This window comes from Salminus brasiliensis, chromosome 13 (genome assembly GCF_030463535.1).
Source record: "Salminus brasiliensis chromosome 13, fSalBra1.hap2, whole genome shotgun sequence".
Lineage (NCBI taxonomy): Eukaryota > Metazoa > Chordata > Actinopteri > Characiformes > Bryconidae > Salminus > Salminus brasiliensis.
Window position 1 is genome coordinate 28,675,254 of NC_132890.1, and position 25,425 is coordinate 28,700,678.

Here is a 25,425-nt window from a genome sequence, read left to right on the forward strand (position 1 = left end):
ATGTCTGGCAAGGTGAAGTTCTAGACCCTATAAGAATGCATCACTTTATGTTATGACAAAAACTCCTCAAAAAATGAGGAACTTTTTCCACCAATTTCACCAATAATTAAACAACTATTAAAATTAGTATGGGCTCTTTAACATCAATATATCTACACCTAAGTGCTTGGTTTTGCTCACGGAGACCTGCAAACATACACACACACACACTAATAAACAGCAAGGCTAATGGCAAGACTCTGACCCTTACAAACACACACTCACACACACCACAATTCCCAGGCCAGCGCGGGTGTGTCTCAGAAAACAAATCACTGCCATATTAAAAACGTTCTTTTCTCCTCTCTCCCGCCCTGCTGTTCTCTGTAGGCCATTGTTCTTCGAGTGCCGTTTCAGTTAACTGCTTTGGTTTCTTTCCTCCTGCTGTACTGGATTTCATTTGACTTGTGGGCAACAGCTTTCCAACACATCTCCTAGAATGGCCTTCAGTGGCGTGATCACATGCTTTGTTTACGGACGGGGCACTGGAAGAGGAGCCACCCTAACCTGTATCTATTGTAGAATACATTCTTCTTAATCTAATAAAAAAAAAACCTTTAAGAATTCAAGTGTATTTACAACCATAACTTTTACTAAAGAATCCTCAGTGATGCCACAGCCATCCGTGGTCGAGAGTCCCAGCACAATGCTAGCCATGTGTGTCTATAGAGGGTATTTTCGACTGTTTTCAGGCACATTTAGTAGACTGGTTCATTTGGGTTTTACTTGCTCTATCTTTTAATCGAACTTAGCATGCAACTACGATGGGCTTGTTTTTTCCTCACCTGTTTTCAGAGCATTACTTCACAAAACAGTAAGCTCCCACTTGTTTCCAGGATTGCAGCAATCCATTTGCTTAACTTTTTTCAGCTTTTAGTAAAAGGAGAGCTTAGAATTCCTGCTAAATGTTCTTGCTCTTACCCGTTTAGTGTTTTAGTGACATTCACACTGAACGCTACCCACTGCCAGTCATTCAGTGGGCGTGGTTGCAGTAACTCCTGCCGTCAGTGATGTCATATGCATATCCTTAATAGTAGACTCTAATGGGTTCCCCTAAAATAATAATAATAATAAAATAATCTATCTATCTATCTATCTATCTATCTATCTATCTGTAACATCTGAAAACAGACCAACTACCAGGGCTTACTAGTAATTTTACTATTACTTATCATGTCGTGCCCGTGTTGTGCTGTTGGGTGCATTAACAGACACTCCGTACTAAGTTCTTTGCAGTTTTGTGGTAAGTCAGATATTAGCGTAAATGGTTAATGTTATCTAATTAGTTGTTAGCCAGCCAGCTAACATTAGTGTAGTTAGACATGCTGTCACCACAGCAACTTGGGGGCTAAACTGGATTGCAATGTTTGGCCCGCCTCAGCAGCCAAAAGAGCAAACAGAGCTAAACTCTGGTTCTGTAATTTGATGGAAATTCATGAACTGATCTGCTTCTGGTTGCGCTGTAAGCTCAGCAAAGACATTCTAATAAGAGGCTTGGTCTGGGAGAAGGGGGTCGCTCTACGGATTGAGCGGCGAGTCTGGCTCCACCTCGGATTTCTATAGAACAGAAGGAACCGGACCCTTGTCGTCCATGCTTTTTACAGTCGTTGGGTTTAAACCTGCACCTGCCACCTTCCTACCTTTTCATTTTTTAATGTAACATATATATAAACAATGTATGACCAATAAATGCATCATTAAAACTGGTAAAGGGTAGAGGAAGTTATAAACCATTCTTCGTGCCAATTTCTAAAATGCCATATTTTTTGTGCGCTTTAATTCTGAACATGCAGTTTGTTGAAAATATTCAGTACCACTTTATAAAATCTTATAAAGTCTTTAATATATAGATAACAAGCCTAACTTCAGTTTGGTAGCTAATGGCACTGATACTTCTGTATTTGCATATATGCATTAATAAATGTAATTTCAGAAATATTAAATTTCATACTTTAAAACGCATCTCTAAATGCTTTATGAAGCAAAATAATCCATGCTAGGATTTCCATGTGTTTGAAAAATGTAATAAAATGAAACGGGGCTTGAATGCGGGCTTGTTTCAGCTTATAGGGGCGAGCTTTGAGCCACTGTGGTCTGCGGAGTGTTGAGGACCTGGCAACGTTGCTACAGGAGCCCGCGCGCGCACACGGTCAAATTCAAAATCCAACGGAAAACCTAACGGACAGGACAGCGGTTTGGCGCGCTGGGGCAGAGCTGGTCGGACGTAGCTGCATTTCCTTCTCTTCTTCTCATAGGTTTCACCCTAAACCACTATGAATTAGACCCAGCGCTATTTATAAGTCCTCATTTGGTCATTTGCATAATCTGCTTCAACTCTGGATCAGTTTATCATGACCTACTGTTCTAATTTTATTAAAACCGTTAGCGCTAGCTAGCTAGCTAGCTAATCTTAGCTTATCTATCTAGCTAGCTAGCTAGCACTAGCTCTCCTAGCAGTGCCTCCTTCTTTAAGTCATTATATCTTATGTTAGATATGAGTGGCATGTAAAGTAATGAGTGGAATATAGCTAGCTATAGCTAAAGTCCTACAAGGCAAGGTTTATTTGTCATTTAGCTAACGCTAGCTAAGCATCAGTAGCTAGCTAGTGCATTGAAATGCTTGTGGTAAGGCAGTCAATCTACAGCAGAATAGCACAAAAATACAGATTTACAGAAATATACTAGCTATATATAGCTACAGAAACATGGTCTTAAGTTGTAGCGCAAACTATACTATGTACAAATATGTTAGACGCAAGGTAGCAAGGGAACAAATTAATATATATGTCGCTAGCTATGCATATGTATGCATGTACACAAAATATATGGATGAGGCAGTTGTGTTGCAGGGTAGCTCAGGGAGAAGTCCAAAATTACAAGAATGAAATATTAGTAAAACAGTAAATATGCAGGTGTGCAAAGTTGCAGTGTGAATAGCAGTAGGCTGTAAACAATATGGTGGAGGGGTGTACTAGCGTACTAAAACGTAAGGAGGGTAAATATAGTTCTGTTGTATATAAAACCAAGTATAATGTTATGTCAGATAAATCACTGGACTAACTGAATATTTACACAGATTTCCCTCATTACATAACAACACAACTATGTTTAAACTACTTTTGGCAGATTTAGAGCCTACTTCTGGCAAATGCACAATAATTGAACTGGATTATAAATTATACCAATAACTGACCTGCAGATTAAGGCAGTTCGGCAGGATTTAAAGACAATTTTTTTTTTCATTAGTTTATAGTCTGGTTTGACTGGTATAGCAAAATAAGCAGTGGAAGCAGGGTGATCTTTTCTTCCTAAATACAGACAAATGTCCATATGCTGTGATCTCTGTTCCCTCAGGGTCCCATTTATGCATTATTAGGTTTTGGTTAAAGATGTCATTCATTGTTTGAAAGGTGCAGAAATTCAGGACCTTCAGAAGTAGGTCAAACACTTTTTTATAGCACTGTATACAATGAAAATTAGTTGCTAAAAATTTTACTTTGTGCTAAACTATCGTTTTAAATACTGAGCTTTTTTGGTTGTGGTTCACTTGTGACAACAGAGTTGTTACTGTGAACTGTTTATACTGTTTAAGTTTTATGTCTCTATTTTGCCCTTGTCCCCAGCGCTTTTCAAAACAAAGTGACACCCATCGATGTGACCCTGACTGCAGTGATAAATCTCAGAAAAACTTTGTAAAGTCACTTGTGTGAGTGTCTGGAAATGTCTCAATTAAGAAAATTATAATAACAGATTGAGATAACTGAGAAAATCTTTCTTCACTTCTCAGGGTTTGTCTCAATGTTTAGTGAGCTGTCTTCTTCATACACCACAATTGTAACATGCCTTTGTGTTGCATGCTGGTTTGACTATTTATGAATTGTTTTGCATCAAAGTTCATGCAGCTTCATCATGTAAAGCCAGTCTGCAGCTTTAAAGATTTGAAACAGCACAGTGAAGGTCAGAGTCAGAAACACTAATTCTAAAGTATGTGCAAAAGTGCAGGTTTCACTAACTTGATTACAGTTTGAATAGTAATAACTTTTATAACATCTATGTGTGTTTGTGAGAGTCTTAATGGTGAGTGTGTGAATGGAAATTATGGTGCTGTGTGCGCACACAGGTTTGTTTGCATTGTTTCTGCAGCACTGCATTTGCGGAGCGCTCTGCGTCTCGCGAGAGCAGGAGGGACAGAGGGAGGGAGAGAAGGAGGAGAGTCCACAAGAGGCAGAGAGAGAGAGAGAGAAAAAGTGGAGAAAAAAGGCAACAGCTCGTCTCGCCCTGCAGAATTGCCCAGAGGCTTTGAGCTGTGAACCCCAGCATTGTGCTGCTTCACCATGCTCAAACACATACACAGCTCCAGAGGAAAGCAGCTTTAACTTCTTCTGCTAATTCCGGAGGGGATACACATACACACACACACACACACACACTCCAGGGAAGGTACAGTCGCTATCTTTAACTCTGCCTGATGTGACTTGGTGTTTTAGGACATGTTTTAAACAGATCTGGAGTGTGTGCAGTGGTTAAAATCAGCTGTGTTGGATGAACTCGTGCAGAGCTGAAGTTGCTCCTGCTGCGTTCTATCTGTTGCACTTCTCTGGAAATTGCTGCTGATATTTTTTTGCTGTGGGCAGCAGTTCTCGGCCATCTGCAGGCACTTTTTCTTTTTTGCACTAAGAGGAAGAAAAACTTTTTTATTGCTCAGAAGTATTTGATCACAGTTCAAACTTTAAAACTTTTACTTTGTTACTTTTCCTCCAGATCTGTCCTGGATTGGCCTCAGCTCTGCATCTAGGCCAGGCACTCTGCAGTCCCAGATCAGATTTTTATAAGGAGGATCTGCTGCGTTTGGAGAGGAGCAGCGAGACAGAATGTGGCTGCTGAAGTTGGCAGTGGGTCTCGCAGTGCTGTACATCGTGTGTGGAGACACCGAGACAGACAAACCTGCGGAGCAGCGGGTCAGCAGGTCCAAGCGCCGGGGTGGAGGACAAGACGCCCTTAAAGGGTAATTCCTGTCCAGCTCTCACTGTAAAATCTGCAGTGTTATATTAACAGAACAGTTATATTAACTGTTCTGTGCAAAAGTCTTAGACTTCCATGGATATTGTTTACCTGTAAATTCTGTATAACATTAGAATAAACCCAAGAAAACATAAGGTCAGTTATCAGTAACCATATTTACTTTAATGAAGGATTAATTGGATAAACTAGGTATTGGATGGGATCTATAGATACTGGACATGTCCAGTAGAGTTCTGGACATGGTTAACACATTCATGCACATCAGAAAACAATGTTTGTTAACTTGTAATAATTGTTACACTTCCCAGTAGCTTAAAAAGCTTTATTATATTTTCTCAGATGCCTAAGACGTTTGCACTTTACATGCACTGCACCGTAAATCCAGCACATAAATATAAATGATACATTTGGCAGCATGTGACAACATTTGCTGCATGAAAGGTGGTTTGATTGTATGTTTTGAATTTGACAGATGTTAAAAACACTATACACATTATATATGAATTATATTTATATAGCATCATTAGGGTAGCTTTGCAACCACAGATATCTTCAGTTGTGTTGCTGTGCTTTTAAGAAAGTTTGACATTTGTCCTGTCATAACAAATGCTCATGCAATTTACACAATATAATCTTTATGCGTTCTTGCATCTATTTCCTTCTTGTTATTTTGTTACCACCAGTGTGTTTCATTTTCTTGCAAGCTCTTGTTACAACTATTTAATGCTGGAATGATGACTTATAATTTGCATTATAAGCTGTTCTTGGTAGCAGGACAAAACACTGAGGAGATACGTTTATGCAGGCCTTTTTCCTTTCACACAGAGACAGAGCGGTGGAGGCAGAATGGGGGGAGTGGGGTGGTTTGCCTCCTTTGCTGGCCCACCTTTGTATCCTATGGTATTAAAAGCAAGCAGTCCAAGCTCTGGACTGTCTCATAAAGTGCTATTCAGCGAGTCATTTAGTGTTGAATAGGGACACCTTGGGAAGTGTGAGAATATTGAACGTAGGCAAGTGGTCATCACAGTGGTTAAGTGTGAAACGGGGGTGGCAAAGGTGGCACTGGCTAATTGTGTTTTGGGGTTCCAATCCAAAGAGCTTAGAATGGTTATGTATTTAGTTTGAGATATTATGCTGCTTTCCACATAAAGACCATAGATGTATAGACACCCTGAAGTATGTTCATGGCATCAGCCCATTTTAATAATATCCCATTTAAATTTTTGCGATGGATTGGTGTCTGTGAATCACCAGTCTAAACATAATGCACTTCTTTTGGTCGTGCAATTAATCTAATGTTAATTTTATTTTATTTTTTTATATAAAACAGGAAGAAATGCTTTTTGTGATATTGTTCATTGTTTATTTTTTATAATTACACTTTTTATTCAAATGACTCAGAAAGAATATTTAAGCCTGGGTTAAAAGACTTTCTTAGTTGCCTTGGCCACACAATGGCCATCTTACTTATGCAATTATAAATTCAACACTGATCTTTTGAATAAAATGTCTTTAATATCCCCTCCCTTCAGACCTAATGTGTGCGGCTCACGGCACCAAACCTACTGCTGTCCAGGGTGGAAGACGCTCACAGGCGGCAACCAGTGTATTGTTCGTAAGTGTTCAACTTCTGTTATCTTAAACTAATGTAAAGACCTAACACAGAACAGATGATGGAACCATAAAACACTGTCACACAGTATATCATTGTACATCATAGTATATTATTGCTACACATGAGACGCACAACATGTAGCTGTGGAACATGTGCATTCCTCTAATGACACACTAATAAAGGGAGTTGAGCTTTTGGTATAGCTCCATCATCTGTTATATTGTTTTTTCCTCCAGCAGTGAATAGTGAACTGTTTTAGTTGTGTTCCTCAGGAAGGCTGTTGTGAGCTTTGTGTTCTGTGATTGCTCGTTGGCTGACAGCCTGTTTTTAGCAAGGGTGATGATATTGTTTAGCAATTGAAACTGAGGAAGTGGGGGTCATGCTCTGCTTCATGGCTGATTGACTGGAGAGTGCCAGCCAGTCTCGCAGCAAGAGGCTTGCTTTCCATTGCTCTCCTCAGCAGCCTTGGATGACCTGTTTTCAAGCCTATAGGCACATATAGCTTACATTTGACTCTATGTTTAGTGGGGATGGGAGAAACTAGAGGCTGCACAATGTAATGTAATGTAACGTAAATGTAGTGTAGTTTTTAAAATTATATATATTATTACTAATTGCTAATTGATGTGATACTAACTAAATGTTTTTTTATATAATCTATTTCTAATTTTAGAAATATTAGAATTTTAATTTGGAAACCTTAATTACCCAATCCCTGTTCATGTGAACTCCCCCAATCACTAACTAACAGGGGAAAGGCTAGCAACCACTTCCTTGGGGTAATGTGGGAGGGAGGTACATCAACCCACCCCAGAGTGCAAGGCCAGTTGTGCTGCTTGATGGTGAGCAGCATGACCAGTGATTCTTGGGTGACAGTGACAGTGCCTTAGTCCACTGGACCGCTCAGAGCCCACTAACCCAAGTGTTGATGATAAAAACTATGTGACTGGTGTTTGAGTGACAGTAAGTCACAATGCAACCACAATGCAACTCTTTGGATCCTTAGCCGGCAGCTACACTTACAACAGCTTAGAGAAGTTAGTAGGTAAAACGCTATAGCACAGTCTGTGTTCCTGCTACCTATGTTAACAGTCATGATGTATCCATGGGAACCATGAAGGATTAGAGGGTGCTTAACTTTTAAGTAGGAGTAATTGTTGGACGTGTTTTAATTTCTGGCTATGGCTGTTTTCAGGTAGGTCTTGCAGACTGAATTCATTCAGGTTTGCTTGCTCTCTCTATTTTATTGGGATTTCATGTGGTTAGCTAAACTTTGTCCCACCTGTTCTTAGTGTGTGACATCACCATCAGTGAGCTTCCACAGCACTCACACCCTGTAACCCCCCAAAACGTAAATGGGGGAATTAACTTGATTTGTTGATTTGTTTGATTAATTTGGCTGTTTTCTAGATATACACAGAACTCTGAAACATTAATAATTATAAACATAATAATTTTACAATACTGTCCTCATTTTTAAATTGCTATACAACTGTTATACTGCCCAGCCCTACTATTAGTCTACAAAGGAAAGAATAACAAATACAAGTAGTTGGATGTCCACATATTGCATATTCTTTATCTAAGGTATCACATTACAATGCTGTATAGATTTTAAAAGATTTCTTTCATCTTTTTGTCCCTTATTTTCTCTCATTTTCTCCTCCCAGCGATCTGCCGCAGTACATGTGGTGATGGATTCTGCTCCAGACCAAACATGTGCACCTGCCCAAACGGACAAATTTCTTCATCCTGCGGCTCCAAATCAGGTAACGAACCTGGCTCCTTGGCTCTGGAGCTTGTGCGTTCAGCACATGTGGTTGAGCAGCTGAGTGGGGCAGAGTGTTTATGTTTCCTTTGTCAGAGTGTTTGTCAGAGCCATGTTTCTGGCAGAGCCTCTCTCTGCTTATGTTAAGTTGGTCTCTAAGCTTTAGCTCTGCCTCGTGTATGATGTCATATCCTGTTCATTGCCTCATCTGTTCAGTGTTTGTATGAGCTGATGGCCCAGTTTATAACCACTCCTTAAACCCTATACCCTTGACCAGTGGTGGGGAACTCCAGTCCTACATAGTTTGGTAATTTTTCTGTTAAAACACACCTGCTTCAGCTCAGCACTTATTATTAGAGCAGAAAAGTCAACAAACTGTGCTGTTTTCTGCAGAGCTGTCCTAACCGTTTGTCATATTTTAGTTTATTTAGTTTAAATAACTATTATTATGAAGATCCACGTCACTGCTCAGTGTAGTGTTAAGCTCATGTTTGATACTTGGTGGATACTGGATCCTTTAAAATGGTTAGGTTTGTAACACTGTACACCCTTGTACACCTATGCTCTAAGGTTGTTTAGCAAAGACAGTGGTGTTTATCTTACTTATCTCTATTTCTGTTCCATTTGTATTTTTCTGTAGATCACTTTGTTCAGGTTGGTTAGCACCATATAAATTCATTTCATTGGGTTTTTTCATTTATTTTTTGCCTGGTTAAATGGTTCTTTTAATGTTTAATGAGGGAGAAGACTGAGCAAAGCATTATGTGTAAATAAAGATTTCTGTTCTGCATCCAAATTTGGTCTCTGTGTGACTTGGATCTTTAGGCCAAAGTGGCTCAGCCCCTCCCCAAGCTGATACCGCATTGCTATTGCATATTGTCAGCTAATTCTTAACAATAATGACAAATGTTGTCATCCTGCCCAGCCCAACACTGTAACATTCGATGCATGAACGGTGGAACCTGTGCAGAAGACAACTGCCTGTGTCAGAAAGGCTACACTGGAGCCCACTGTGGTCAGCGTAAGGATCCTTTTTGTTAATAATACATTTTAACCAACAAATTATTTATGTAACCTTTGAAAATTTAAAAAAGACTTATTACATAACTAAATTCATTAATTCATTAAATGTTCAGACCTGCATTATTCACAGTGCTTTATCATGCAATAATCAGTGATCAGTAATTCTGTTTGTGTGTAGCGGTGTGTGAGTCGGGCTGCCTGAATGGTGGAAGATGTGTTGCTCCGAACCGGTGTGTGTGTACTTATGGCTTCACTGGAGCTCAGTGTGAACGAGGTAAGAAATATCCCTGTTTCTACACTAGGGCTGCAACAAACAACTGATTGGGAAATAATCTATCGATCATTCAAACTAGTAATCAATTATTTGGATTTTGAATTGCTCTGTTACCATATAACTCTTATGTAGCTTTCAGCTTTTAAATTTAGCTTGAGGTTGTTTCACGTACTTGCTAACTAATAATGACTACATTAATGATGAATAAAACATTAACTGTTTTAATAAACTTTTCTATGAATATGAATATAATATGAAATATAACAAAACTAAGTAGTTTTCCCTTCCTAAGTTTCACTTTCCCATTATTTTTTATTGTAATTTTTCAACTTTTTCTATAATGCATAAGCTGATTTTTGTTAAAGGGTGGGACTGCATAAACAAACATCTTGTTGAGCGTTATGAGAACTCCTACAACTCACAGATATATCTCTGCTCTCCACTGACACACCAGAGTGATGTCTCTGATGATGTGTGGCCATGTTGCCTTCTGGTTTTGTAACAGTTTTATACACGTGAAAGACAGTTGCTCAGTCTGTATGTTTTCACTGCAGCTCTGCATCCAGATTGAAGGAATCATTACTGTAAAAAATAACAGCGGCTGGAAAACTGTAATCAACACTGTTAAGGTTTTACTTTGGCTTTTAATCAGCAGTTCAGGTGCGTCCTTTTAGCCTGAAAAACAGATATGGCGATGGTGAATTTCTCCATGACTGAAGGGAAAACGCTGTAATGTTCAAAGCACTACAGCTGTTAAGTGTTCCTAGAGGACTCCAGTGGGAGCTCTGCGAGAGCAGTAAAAAAAACAAAGAATCAGAACTGGACCGGGTTCAAAATTGCTGATACCTAAAGTTTCTCAATGCCTGTCCTGGAGGTATCCTGGTCTGCACATTTTGGTGGTTTCCCTGCCTTGAACACAACTGCAACTCTAAAGGGATTGATAACTGACTGATTGGTTAAATCAAGTGTGTTTTGAGAAGGGAAGGCAGGTGCCACCAGGACCAATTGCATTAAAATATGCCTGGATTAGATTTGTACTGGAAAGTGTTGGTGTGGGTTTTTCTAGGTGAAAGTTCTGAATTGTTAGAGTTCTAGGTGGAAGATTATGAAAATGGTAGTTGTGCAGATATACAGTATATGTGGATGTTTAAGTGGCTGTATAGCTTTTCTCTTGTGGGTTTACGGGTCTGGGTTTGTTGCTCAGGAAGATATGGGTCTGCTCTCAAATAACACACCCGCAGATTATCTCTCGTTTGTGAGAGCGAAAGCAACATCACATAGTCATTCATTATTTTGTGTTGTTTTTTTCCAGCTTGTTTTTTTCCAAAGCTGCTTTTTGAGCTCTGTCATGTGTTTGGACTCGTCCCTCCATACAGACTATATTTGATACAGATGTGCCGGAACGTTCTATCTGGAACAGAGTGTGTGAACAAGAGATGCAGCCCTGTGTTTGTTTGGTACCAGGTGCTTTTCATTATGATACATATTTGCATGGAAATGCCCAAAACAAATCTGATGTGTGATGCAAATCACTCTTATGTTTGAGCCGCCATGATCATCTCCAAGAGGACATCCAAGAGGTTTTACTCATGGTCGTTAAACACAATAATTATGGAGTATGCTATTTGTTTAGTTGTAGCTCTGCAGTAGACACATCAATGTGAAAGCAGGCCACTATCAGGAATCTCACTATAAATGCAGCCTTGAGCCCAGAGATGGATGTGTGTTGCCAGCACTGTTACAGTCATGTGACCTTTTGGCTATGTTGACATTGTAGCAGGCACTACATTGTAGTTTACATTATAGTTTAGCACTTATCATGAAGTGCTACATCCACAACTGCAGTTTAGTGTGGCACAGCAAAGTGGTGCAACCCAGTGCGGGGAACCTAAAGCCATGTTTTCTAAGTAGGTTAATCTTGTCTTTGGGGGCACACAATAACATGTACAAACTATGCCCCATCTTAACGTTGAAATAACCAAGAAATGATCAATTATTTCTCCTTTCTTGAAACGGGGAGGTCCTAATCTCGGGTACTGCTCATGTAAGTGGTTCCCTTTCCTATTACAAAAATGATGATGTTTGTTTTGCCCACACCGCTTTATGTATGTGTTCCTTTCATTTTAACTATTAGTTCCCCACCATTTCATTCCAAGTCAGATTAACTTAGGAAGAGAAACAAACAGCAAGCTAAAGCTAACTAAAAGCCTGTAAGCTCTGCCATTTGCCTGTCTGTCGTCCATTTGTCCATCCTGTGCTGTTATAGATTGAATGGCTGCGACTACATTGCTGTAGGCTGATTGGGCAAGTCTGAACTGAAGTGTGGCCTAAGATGATGTAAGCTGAATGGGCAAGGCTAAACTGATAGGTGGGCTAAACTGCTGTAGGCTGAATGGGCAACTCTGTTTCCCTATATGGACTGTTGAGTGAACTGTATGTAGTAATACTTTAACAGTGTTTATACATTACACTCTTTTATTCAAAACAGTTAATTACAGTTCTCTTTCCATGATATGGGCTCATTAAAATCAGGAGGGGTTCGGTTGGAGTGAAATGGTCCAGCATTAAGAGCTGTGAGTTAGTGGTGAGTGTTACTATGAGTGTGGAGTGTGTTTTGGAGTGTGTGACTGAGTGTGTGCTGTGCCCGGTTAGAGCTCACTGGTGTGCCAGGCTCCATCGTGTCCGAGCCGAACGCAGAGCTTCAGATTTACTTGGCTCGATTCCATCTCTCCCGAAGGGCCACACTATTGTTCTCCTCTGTGTTCCTCATGCTGTTTACAACATGGAGTCTTCACACACACACACACACACAAAGCACACATTCCTAATTTAAATCTCCCTACACTAACTCTGACACAGAGAGATGTAGTATATTATAAACCCATATAAAACAGGTTATTGGTCATTGTATTGTGTGTGTGTCTGTGTGTGTATAGCTGTGTTGTAACCTTTTTCATTTACTAAGTTCCATGCATTTAAGGAACATTCTGTTGGATTTGTGCTTTCCTGAATATTTGCAAATGCATATTTATTTCATTTTAATCATTAAATCATTAAGTCATTAAAACATCAATTCAGCTCCACCTATTCAGTCTGTAGCACTTTAGCCTTGTCCGCTCAGGTCCGTACAGTAGTTAGCTCCTCCATTCAGCCTACAGCAGTTTAGCTAACCCATTCAGCATACTGCAGTTAACCCCGCCCATTCAGCATACTGCAGTTTACCTCCGCCCATGTAGCCTACAGCTGTTTATCCCTGCCTGTTCAGCCTACAGCAGTTTAGTCTCGCCTAATTCTGATTTTATTTGAATAGCATAATAAACACCTAAAAGGTAAACCTGTCCCTAAGGCTGTCCCTAAATTCAGCCATGTCACTCCACTGCTGCGTTCTCTTCACTGGCTTCCTGTAGCTGCCCGCATCAGATTCAAAACCCTGACGCCGGCCTACAAAGCCAAGAACGGACCAGCCCTCCGTACTTGATGGCAATGGTCAAATGCCGATCTGCACCAAGACCCCTTTGAGCTTCAAGTACGGCTCGGCTCGACCCGCCATCCCTCAAAAGGGATGACAAGCGTCCAGGCTTTTTTCTGTCCTGGCACCAAAGTGGTGGAACGAGCTTCCCCTGGGTGTCCGAACGGCCGAGTAGCTCGCTGTCTTCAAACGCAGACTGAAGACCCACCTCTTCCGAGAGTACTCTTGTTTAAATTCCTGGTAAGAATGTTCTCAATGTGGAACGTGGGAAAAAGTGTAAATGTGTGTTTGTGTGTTTATTTGGACCAGGTGGGCATATAGTTTGTGTAGAGGGAGATTATGTAGAAATCAGATTATCCTGAACTGCCTTTAAATTGGATTTGTGGAAGAATCTGAAGCTCTGCAGATCAGCGCTGAAGAGAGAACATGTCAGCTTTCTGTCCTCCAGCATGTCATACATAGCCCACTCACAGGAGATTATTATCAGGGTGGAGGCTATGAAGAATCAGGCTGAACCTTGAGCTGGCTGACAAAATGGCCGTGGTGGGGAGGCTGGAATAACGGGCAGTAAGGCGGTGGGGTCTTGCAGAAACAGCTTCGGTTTGTAAATTGCTCTCTGATTATTTTTCCATTGACTCCGGCCGGGCTTTTGGCAGCACAGCACGTTGATAAATATTTCATTAACTCTCAATAAACACAAAGAGCTGGCGGAGACAAAAGAAAGAGAGAGAGAGAGAGAGAGCGAAGCCCAGGCCTGATCTCTGCTGAATGGGGCAGTGGGTCAGAAAGAGAGACAGACCCGCTAACATAAAGAAAGAGAAGAAGTTAGACACAGAGAAAAGGAGGTAGGGAGACCTGGGAAGAAGAAGAGGAGAGAGAGAGAGATAAAATAGAGATTTTCTCCCCTTTGAATAGTTCAAATGTAGGAACATTGTTGCTGACCATGTGTATCTCTCCATGAGCACAATTTGGCCAGCCTGATAATGCACCATGTCACAAACCAAAAGTTGTCTACCAACTGGTTTGATTAACATGACCATGAGTTCAGTGTTCTTCAGCGGCCTTCTCAATCACCAGGTCTGAATCCAGTGGAACGCATTCAAGATGGTAGAACATTAGATTCATCATTAAAGTGCTCATTTGAAAGAAAAAGGAGGCCCTACACAATATTAGTATATATAGTATCTTCCTAATAAAGTATTTAGTAGTATATGTAAGTACCTATATTCATTAAAAACAGAGGAGGGTGAGAGAGACGAACAGAGAAAAAGAGAAAGGCAGGAGAGATATAGAAGAGAAAGAGATGGGGAAAAGAAGGGGAAGTGAAAGAAAGAGGACAGAGATAGAACGAGGGGGAAACAAAGAGATGGAGGTAGAGAAGGAATAGAGGCTGTAAAAAAGTTAGCACTATGGATAGAGCAGGTCAGAAGTTTTTAGTGTAATCCCCCTCTGTGTGTGTGTCTGTGTGAAAACAATGTAAACAGCACTGTGACATTCTAGATACTTTATGTTTGTCCCCTTGTGTGTCTCAGCATAGAATGGTGTGTAGTCGTGTGTGTGTGTGTATGTGTTTTAGATTACTCCCAGATGTTGGACCACTGGGAGTGTCCAAAGAGATGGATGACATCACACACACCCTCAAATGCAAACCTTCCTTGTGCATCTCTCTCGTTTTTTTCCTCCTCCCTCTATTTCTCTTTTTCTGTCCCTCTCTCTCTCTCTCTCTCTCTCTCTCTCTCTCTCTCTCTCTCACACACACACACACACACACACACACACACACACACACAGTTTTGCCTTACTAGAACTCAAACCGAAACACCCCTCAGATAAACAGACCCGGGAAATTCTGGAGCCGCCTGTGACTCATTGACTCGAGCACACACACATACACACTTGTTTTGATACAATATTAGAACATGGAATTTATTTTATTATCTGTGTTCATTTTACAGTGGCATGCAAACGTTTAGGCACCCCTGGTCAAAATATCTGTTAGTGTAAGTTAGTTAAATAATGTACATTTCTTTAATATTATTAATCTCAAAACAACAAAAAGGAAAAATGCCAGAAGCTAAAGCTTGGGGAGCCTGCATGTTCAGTAATTAGTAACACCCTATTTCGCAAGCTTGTAAATGCTTTTTTTAGACAGTTTTGAATACTTGTTTAGGGGATTTTTGCACTTTTTTTTTGCAAATATGTCCACAGATTTTTGATGGTGAATAGGGTGGGGGACTGTAAAGACATGGCAAAACCTTCAGCTCGAGGTAGTCAGTTGTGGATTTGAAGTGTGTTTTGGATCAACATCCCGCTGTAGAAGCCATCTTCCGTTTCACCTTTACAGAACATATGGGGTCGCTTTTAGAATTTGCTGGTATTTAATATAATCCATTCTAACCTTTACCAGTGAAATATTCCCTGTGACTCTGACTGCATCTTAAAATAAAAACTGAAGAGTTCTGTTCTTATTGTACCTTTTTTTTGGAAAAACATAACTTTGCTAATTCTTGCTAAAAAGTGCTATTTTAATTTTACTAGCGCACAGGACTTTTTTCCAAAATGTACCAGGTTAGTGTTGATGTTCCCCTGAAACATTAGAATTTTGTGATGAGGACTTTCATGAAGGTCATATTTGTGCACCTTAAAACTAGCACTGTGCCTTGTAACACCCCTAGTTAGTAATTGTATTGTCCCATCATTTGTCCCATTTCTAACCCTAGTGTTAACTTAAATTCAGTTTCACGAAAGTAAACATGGCATTTTAGGAAAATCTGATTACTCCTTTACTCATTTTCTTTGTTTTTTTTTACAATCAGGACATTTTGATTAAAATATGCATGTGAATACATACACACACACACTTCGATGAAGTTGGGACAGTGTGTGTGTGTGTGTGTGTAGTATTGTTTGTGTTTACATCTGTGGGTTACAGAAGGGTCAGTTGAATGTTGTGTAATTAGTGTATGAGTAAATTGTTATTTTATAAAAAATATTATTTTTTAGTTGTTTTGTGTGTTTTTTTTTCTTTGAATCTTAAAAATCTTGGTTTGACTGTAATCCGGGTGTAGTGTAATAAAGTATTCTGGTCAAGAACTCGAATCAATCTTTTGCATTCAGTTCTGCTATAGACTGGATAGCCGTTTAGAATGTTAGACACATTACATAAATATGTGCCATTGATGCGAGAACAAGCTCTTCTCCCATAATGGCTTTTAGTAATCCACTGTAACCATGTAGGTCAGCAAGTCTCCACATTTGCTAGGACCTTGTGACAGATTACAGTTTAGTCTACTGTGACTGCTTACACTAAAACTATACTTGATGTCGTCATTGTACTACAAATCTAGTTGATTTCAGTTGATTTTCGTAGTAGTGCAATTTAAGCATATGTCATCATGTTCTCTTTGGACTATGTCAGAGTTTATACTGGTTCAGAAAAACGTCATGGAACTCCCAGCTATACGGTACAGAGCCCTAGACATCCCCTGGCCCTACTTTGATAGTCATGGCCTTAAATAATGAAGTGATTCTAGTCCAGTGTCAGAATAATCTTTGCATTTGTGGGAGGTGAATAGGGGGGCAGTTCTCTTTATGTGCACAGATGTAGTCCTCTTGGCTGAGGCAGCTACAGCAGGATGTAGTCACCTAATCTACAGCATCAGTTAAATCCCCGAAACCAGACTCTTTCTGATGTGCCAGTTTCTGATTCCAAAGAATGACAAACGCAGCAAAGTGTTTCCCGTTTGCCCATGACTTTCTCAGTCGTGCTGAGGTCAGAACAGACGCTCACTGCTCTCCCTCCACCATCTGCAGTATTTGGGAATAATTTGTGTCTTTGTACTCATTCCAGAACCGATTGGGATGCATGAAGCAGCAAGTGCTGATAGGGATCTTCTGCATGTACTGCACCTCATTACATAGGCATCCAGATAGAGAGAAAAACAGTGCTTTATTCTTTTCTTGTTCAAAAATCTGTTCAGCCAGACTTAGCACAATAAAAATTAGCTCGACCAGAGCGATCATTTCCAGAGGGTGTAGGAACTGGCTAGTCACATCAAAACAAAAAACATGAAGCAAACAAACAGGATATAATCTTTCGTAGCAACAGCTGCTAGATTAGTCAAGCTTTATAGAAAGCTAGGACCTAATGAGAATTCTTACTTTTTGAGGGTTTTCAGTTTTACAACCCCTGCACTCTCGTAGGCAAATGAACTACACATGCTTATGAGTGGCCATCATCTATCTTTAAGGGAAAAAAAGCATTCTTTTTAAGATGAGTAGCATTTTTTCAAGTCATCGGTTACAAAATCAATTATGTCTGATTGTCTGATAACTTTTTAACAAGCATGTCTGATGACTGACCCCAGATGCTGTCGTTTAGCCAAGATGTGTGGTATCTAGCTTTTGTCTCTAGTTTTTTGACATACGTTTGAAGCAAAAAAGATTTTTGGCTTGTATTTATAAAGGTGCCTGGTTACTGAGATGAGCTTAGTCTAAGTCCAGTGTTGTTAACAATGTTAGCCTATCATCTCCCATTGTAAACAAAAGTAGCATGCGTCAGATACCTAACATATCTTGGCTGAATGACTTTATCTGGGATCAGTGATCAATCATGTTAATTTTAGATTTTGTCAAACTATTCCTTTAAGCTGTGTGGGAACCATGCAGGCTTTTGTGTGAAGCCCTTGTGCCCAGTGCACACTATGATGTGGTAAAGGCTGCTTTAGTGTGCATGATGAGTCAAGAGGTTAAATGGTTAAAGGAATATGTAGATGGGAATACAAGAAGTGGATTCTGATCAGTGTTTTGGAAAAGTCAATGACCTATAACCTTGAGACAGTAACTATCTATCAATACTAATTCAGAAGCAAGGAACGCTGCAGAGGATTGCACTGCAAGAAAATAAGAAAGCATTTGTTAAATTTCAAAACGACACTATCCAACCACTGCACATCACTGCCTGTGAGCACTTGACGTAATAGTGAATTAGTGTAGAAGGGTGTATATTTGTCTGTGTCTTACTTGAAAGTGTATATATAAAGTTTTCTGTAATTTTGTTTTTTAAGGCGAAATGATGTGGTCTTTGCTGAAACACAGTATAATTTGTCATAGAGTTTGCTTTGTGTTGGTTGTTTTCTACACACATATTTCCATCCCATTTTAATACACACACACTCCAGACCAAGCCAAAGCACTATTGAAAAAAAAAACACCCACACAATGCTCACTCTATGCAGTGTGTTGCCTTCCTGTCTGTAATATGTGGTGTGTGTGTGTGTTTCAGATTACCGGACAGGCCCATGTTTTGCAGCGGTGAGTAACCAGATGTGTCAGGGGCAGCTGACAGGGATTGTGTGCACTAAGACACTGTGCTGTGCTACGGTGGGCCGGGCCTGGGGGCATCCCTGCGAACAGTGCCCCGCACAGCCACACCCCTGCCGCCGTGGCTTCATCCCTAACCACCGGACTGGGGCCTGCCAGGGTACATGCACACATACACACAATAAGTACATTTAGCTAAATATCTATTGACTTCACAATAATGTTCCTAAGCTTAAACGTAATACTCACTTCAGCCTTAACCCTCAAACTATTGATCCTAATCCTAACCCTAACCATAGAGGACCCAAAACCATCAGTAAAGATACATTTATTGTCATAATTTACATACCATACTTTGGTACCTAGGAAAGTGTCATATCTAGGGAAGATCAATTCCTACTTCCTCTGCTTCTTGTTTCTGTGTTCTCAGTGTTAAAAGCATATTGAAGTTCATGTAAATGTTTCAGTGCGTTACATCCATAAAATATTGTGAAAAGACCTCACAAACAATAGGCCAAGGGTCTTCAGTCTTATCTACGAAGGGCTGGTATGGCTGCAGGTTTTCATTCCGACCAGACTTGTAGCACACCTGACTCTACTTGTTAAATCATTTAGACTTGGTCATCAAACAGCTGAGCAGGGGCTCCTGCTTTGTTGGAATGAAAACCTGCTGGCAGACAGGGACTTATTGGTCTTATTGGATAAGACTGGGCGCTCCCTCACGCCGTGCATCACAGGGCAATTCACTAATTACATACTTGTTAAATCAAGACTAGAGTTTTGGATAATGGAATAAGCACTCTAACTGGAAAGGAAAAAGGTGCTTAAATGCTTTTTATAATTTTTGTAGTTGTTATTGACAATCATTGCCAATTTGTTAAGTGATCTCAGCCTCATCAGGATAATTTTGTGATTGCAGTCTTAAAACAATAAAGTCTGTGATTGAAGTCTTTAAACAGTATACTAAAAAACATCTTATGATGTGAAATCAAACTTATGATGTGAAATCAAAATTGAGGTTTGTCATGCTGCCCACAATGCATTGAGATATATTTCAAATCAGTGATTGATTAGAGGCTTATTTGTATATTGCATCTTTCTGCAATATATTCCATAAACCCATATTACAGTATATAGTGTAGTAGTGGTTACTCAATATAATTCTATATTTTTTAATGATAGAAGACTAAAGATCTAAATAATTCAATTATACATTTTAGTGCTCAGTGCCAATGAGCATTATTATTAATGAGGTAATAAGTTGTGCTTTACGCAACTTTTTAACAAGCATGTTATCCCATGCCAACAGTTTTATTGGGTGATTGACTCCCTTATTACTTAAAATACATACTTATGCTTATTAGACAAAAATGTTAGACTCATGAGCACACATGCATGCATGCCGGAACCTTTCTGAGTACACACACACACACAGTCTCCTAGACATACACTCACACAGGGATCCTCTTTAATTGGGTTAAATTAGGTTTGGTTCCCGTTAGTGTTCCACATGCCTGTGGAATTCTACAGCCAGGACGGGAGGTGCTGTCAGAAAATATACACACACGCCTCAGTGGGCCAGACTTTGCCACACTACATACACACACACACACACACACACACACACACACACGATACCCACATTCTGCTGCTCATTAATGGAATACTCCAGTGATTTTCAACCTTATTGATATCTGCTGCATCTGTAGCACAGTTGCAACACTTTTAGTAGGAAACAGTAATGCACTGAGGACGTAGTCATAAGGATACCTGAAATACTCTTCTGTGTATGTTGAGATCTGCATGTGGTCTCGGAATGAAAGATGCAGTGTTTAGGAGTTTGTAAGTAGGAATTCTCAGAATCCATGAATTCCTTTAAGCATATGTCTAAAGATCTATATATGAAAGTAACTGACTCTCACAAAGCAGGAAAAGGCAATCAGATGATCCAAAAGCCTAGTGATGGCAGAAAAGGCACTTCAGGGGAACTGTGGTAGTCAAGACGTGATCTGGAAACCTAAGAAACTTGGAGAGAACAGCTTGTGTGCTGGTAAAGCAGGCAGATCAGAACTCTCATAGGACTATGGGCTGGTACGTGGTGGTACATGGTGGTAGTGTGTGGAGGTGGGTAGCGTGGCTGTGCTGTGTCTTTAGGCTAACCATCCATCAAACCTGGCCTTTAGTCTCACGGGCCTGAGAACTCAAAGGTTGTGGATTTAGTCCCACTGGAGAATGTTCAGCTACTGCTCTACAGTACACTGTATTATCTCCCCTGCTGCTGTAGAAGGTGTCCAGCTTTGGTTTTGGAGAGCCTTGGCTAGTTTCCTTGCTCTTGCAGACTTGATTCTCAACTCAGCAGTTAGTATTCATCTTTAGCAGGTGTGTTTGAGAAGGGAAATTGCCAAACTGGACCTCTAGGGTCGGAATCGCACACCTCCGCTCAAGAGTAATTAACCTCTTGCTACTGCAGAGCATACAGTGCTTACCCTTACACTATAGTGGGCTCTAGGAAAACTTAACGTTCTGCTCCTCTCAAAGCTAATTTGCTGTTTATAATTTAGAAAAAGAGAAAACAGCACAGGTATATTTTTGTCTCCCAAGGAAAATGTACCCTTAAGGCCTAGTTGAACAGTGTGAGCTTTAAAGGCACATTGCTTTCAGAGAGTGAAAAAAAGATAATAAACAGACATAAAGGAGTTGATGCAGTTGAACATACTTAATTCTTGAGTATATGTAAATATATGCCATCCTAGAGTATATTAGCTAAGCATATGGTGCTCTGGCATTCAGCATGTACATGCTTACTGCTGTAGGAACTTGCACCCACTGCTCTGTAGTGGAGTCCTTAAATGCCTACTGCTCTAGAGGACAGAACATGAACTTGTGCTTTTCTAGAGTTTTGTCCAGTAACAACCACTGCCCCAGAGTGCAGCCCTTTCCCTGCTGGCCCTGATCAGGACAGAATCACTTGTCCAGTGGGCTGCTCTAGAGGACGGTGCGTGTTGGTCTAAACTAAGAGTGAGCTTTAATTAGTGTATTAGTGAGCAGCAAAGTGATGTGGAGCCAAGCTGTGGGTAGTGTCTGAGGCCTTTCCTGAGCCATGCACTGCTCTGTTTGGCTCTGATGCTCCTTCCTCCAGCTGGGTAAATTCCTCTAACGTCTGGCTGTCTGACCATGCTGGGGAGAATTAGCAGACACCCCCCCCCCTTCTCTTTCACTCTCTCGTTTCTTTCTGTCCCTTTCCCTTACTCCCACATTCTCTCCCTGTCTGTGCTCCTTTATTTTTTTCTCCTTCACTCACTGTCCTTTTCCCCGTCTGTCTTTCTCTGTCTTCCCTCTGTATTTTTCTTCCCTATCACTTTCTGTTCTTCTCTGATAATCTCTGTCCCTTACGTCTCCTGACTCCCTACTACTGTTATTTATCACCCTGTGTGTATGTGTTTGTTTAAGAGAATAAGTACTGCATTCCTAATTGTTTTTGGCTGCCATGCATTTGCTATGTATACACTTTTATTTTTCCCTCCAAAATGATGGTGTGAGTTAGAAGTATTGTGTGCATCTGTTGAACTGTAATTGAACTAACATAATTGACATGCGCTGAGGGCGTTTACCAAACCACACACACTGCTGTATACCAGCACTGCATAAACTGCATGCATTTGTATCTTTCTATCTATGTGTACATATACAACATTCCAATGTGAATAATATGTGTTACATCTACACATGTTTTCTGTATAAAACAGAAAGGAAACACTGAATTCAGTGCATACATTTTCACTCTATGCCAGTGTGTTCTATGTAATTGCATTTTGAAAATGTTTTTCTGTCTCTGTCTGTGTTTGTGTGTATGTGTGCAGATGTGGATGAGTGCCAGGCCATTCCTGGACTGTGCCAGGGAGGGAACTGCATCAACACAGTTGGCTCCTTTGAGTGCAAGTGCCCTGCTGGACACCGATTCAACGAGGTCAGCCAGAAATGTGAAGGTGAGGTTTTTAGATGTAAAAGAGATGTAAAATGTAAAAAGTGATTCTCTGATGCTGCTGGAATGATCATCTCAGGTGCGACTTCTACTGCATATGTTTCAGTATCTTTAGACTGTTCTTCATCTCTTCATTGCTCATAATGGGCTTTAAATAAAATAAAAATAAACAAATAAGCGTCAAAATAAGCAACTCTGGTAAGGAGATCAGAGCGATATTATAGTGAATAATTTTTTCCTATGACTGCTCCTTGCTTAAAATGTATTGAGTTATACAATAAAATATCATCATATTACACACCCTATCTTCTAATGACTTGCTTCTAATTACATGAAGGTTATAGTTGTGCAGGTGTCACTGCATAGTAGAACAGTACACCACCACCCCAGAGTCTGCTAAATCTTCGCGAAGGTCTTTCGCAGTCAAACGGGTCTTGCAGACATTAACGTGACCTCCATTCTTCCTTTTAATTAATATTTCATAAATAGATTATGAACTGAGGAAACTGTTTTGTGAAAAATCGTTGCTGTCTTTTTATAGCCTTTTCGCTTGCTCTCATTGAAAATTAAGGCTTCTGGATGCTTTATCTCCTTGCTGCTGGTATAAATGCAGGGTAAGATGCACATCTTGTGCAAATGGTATGAAAAAGTGATTAAAATAAGACACATCCAGTTAGAACTGGTTTACAGCTCAGTGCACATGTATAGATTATAGTGTTTAATCTGTCTGAAAAAAGTAAAAGTAATTTTTTTACTGGTATTTATGTCAGACCACAACAAGCCTTTAATTATCAGTTATAAATTATCATGTCAGATTCCATATTGAATAATGCAGATTGAAGACAGCATTAGTTTCTCTCCCAGCTAACGTTCTTGGTGTTAATAGATGTGTAGTTCTGCGTATGAACACTGTGGTCGGAACTGGATGGATAATTGTCATGGTTTCTCATGCTGGAGACAGATGGAGGTATGTGTAAAAAGCTGTTTCTGTCGAGCTCTGAGAAAACCACATTGCTGATTTAATGATGGTATTTGAGCTGAAGAAGTGACTTGGATGTTATCTGGCCCAGTTCAGGCCTTAAATTAAACCCAATTAAAGCCACTGTTGCCTTCTAGTTTATGAAACGTCTGGGTTTAAACACTTGCTGGCCGGGTGGGCGGCTTGCAATGAAAAGAAGGTAGGGCTGTGTGTGTATATGTGTGGTTGTTAATTTAATGCTGCAGAACCGAGAGAACTCTTGGACTGGACTCCGCTGTGCTGAAGAATCTGCTTTAGCACTTTGCCACACAGCCAAAAGCCAAAGGAGAGATTTATCATTTAAATGTAGTTTAGTCACACAGGCTTCATGCTGAAGAAGAAAACGAACCCCTTAAGGTGCTGATACACCCAAAATACATCTCCTCTGTGAACAGTCTCCTCTGTGAACTGCTTTGTTCCCGCTAGCAAATTGCTGTTGCAAATAATTTGTCTGAACATAGAGCACATTATTTTTACCATAAATTCTATTTTATTGCTGTCATGCAAAAACCTTGTATCTCCAAAACTGTAATAAAACATTACAGGAGAAGGATTTTTTGGAGCATTTCTATTGGGCCATATATCCTGACACAAAACAACCAGATTAAAATGATGACAAAAATAAAAATAAAAAATTGCAAAAAATGGAAATACAAGTTTTTACGTGACAGTGCCAATTTGCTTATTGTTACTGAATGAGCCAAAAAAGGCTAGTTTAGGATTAAGTTGTGCCAGCAATTCTGTTCAGTTATTTTGCTTTGTGTTTGGCAGGTTGTTGGTTATGGTTCTTTGGTAGGCAGCCTGTCGGTTTCTGATTCTGGTTTTGCATTTTTATTATTGTGATTTTGGTGGTTTCGTTGTAGGGAGAGTCCTGTAGTTGGCAGATTGTTGGATCTAGTGGTTATGTAACCACAGGCCGCTGGTTCTGCTTCTGTGGTTGTCAGAATGTCAATCTGGTTCCGTAGTTGGCAGGATGCTGCCTCTGGTGGTTCTGTACTCACAGTTGTGTCTGGTTCTATGTTTGACAGGATGCTGGTTCTGGATTTGTGGTTGTTAGGCTGGTTCTGGTGGGGAAGTGCTTCTCAGGGTTTTGGTGAGAGTAGCTTTGTGGTCAACTGTGGTTCTTTTTGGTCTCCTGTACTTCACTGTGAGCCTGTTTTGAATTCATTGTTTTTGTGAAGGACCTGACTCTTAAGCACAGTCCACATAATGCTGAAGAATACTGAGTTAGTCAACCTTTATCATTTCACCCACTGTGGTGAAAAACAAGGCAGCCAATCAGCTCAATATGTCAGCTCATGTCAATGTACCTGTAAGGGGTGGCTCTAGGGCAAGGCCTCCCTCTGCCACCAGGGGGAGGCCCCGAGTCACCCCAGCCAGTAATTGAGCCCAATTCCCCACACCTGGGCAGTAGGCTATATAGGCACACAGATCCAGTTGCCCCACTGCTGGATCTTTTGACTCTGGTGGTGTGTGTGTCTGTGTGTCAGTCTGTGCTTCTCGGAGTGAAGGCTGAGTGTGTGTCACTCCCCTTCATGTGTTTCTCCTGAGTCTGTCTCCCTGTGTCTGTGCAGTGTGTGTGTCTGTGTGTGTGCGCGTAGCACACATACACTCGCGTAGCAGAGGAAATGACAATAAAAACCCACTTGACTTGACTTGACTTGACTTGAAGGCAGGAGTGTCTGTCTTCCCTGGTGTGTGTGTGTCTGTGTGTGTGTGTGCATGTAGCACACATACACTCATGTACCAGAGGAAGGCAGGAGTGTCTGTCTTCCCTGGTGTGTGCCCGTGTGTGTGTTTGCACACATACACTAGTTTTACAGAGGAAGGCAGGAGTGTTTGCCTTCCCTGTAACTTCTCAGTTTTCTCGTTTCTTTTGGGAGATCGTTTTTG

The 25,425-nt window shown here is 40.4% G+C and overlaps 1 protein-coding gene across 2 annotated transcripts in view; it reads left to right on the forward strand.

Moving 5' to 3' along the window:
* The first annotated feature begins 4,283 nt into the window (after positions 1 to 4,283).
* The window catches only part of fbn1 (fibrillin 1), an 81,192-nt gene continuing 60,050 nt past the window's right edge, over positions 4,284 to 25,425 (forward strand). For both annotated transcript variants that reach the window (XM_072695449.1, XM_072695450.1), the window contains exons 1-8: positions 4,284 to 4,479; positions 4,801 to 5,044; positions 6,594 to 6,676; positions 8,347 to 8,445; positions 9,370 to 9,465; positions 9,646 to 9,741; positions 18,495 to 18,692; positions 22,393 to 22,518. In XM_072695449.1, coding sequence (XP_072551550.1) covers positions 4,911 to 5,044; positions 6,594 to 6,676; positions 8,347 to 8,445; positions 9,370 to 9,465; positions 9,646 to 9,741; positions 18,495 to 18,692; positions 22,393 to 22,518 — 832 coding nt within the window. In that variant the 5' untranslated portion in view covers positions 4,284 to 4,479; positions 4,801 to 4,910. The remainder of the gene's footprint in view (positions 4,480 to 4,800; positions 5,045 to 6,593; positions 6,677 to 8,346; positions 8,446 to 9,369; positions 9,466 to 9,645; positions 9,742 to 18,494; positions 18,693 to 22,392; positions 22,519 to 25,425) is intronic.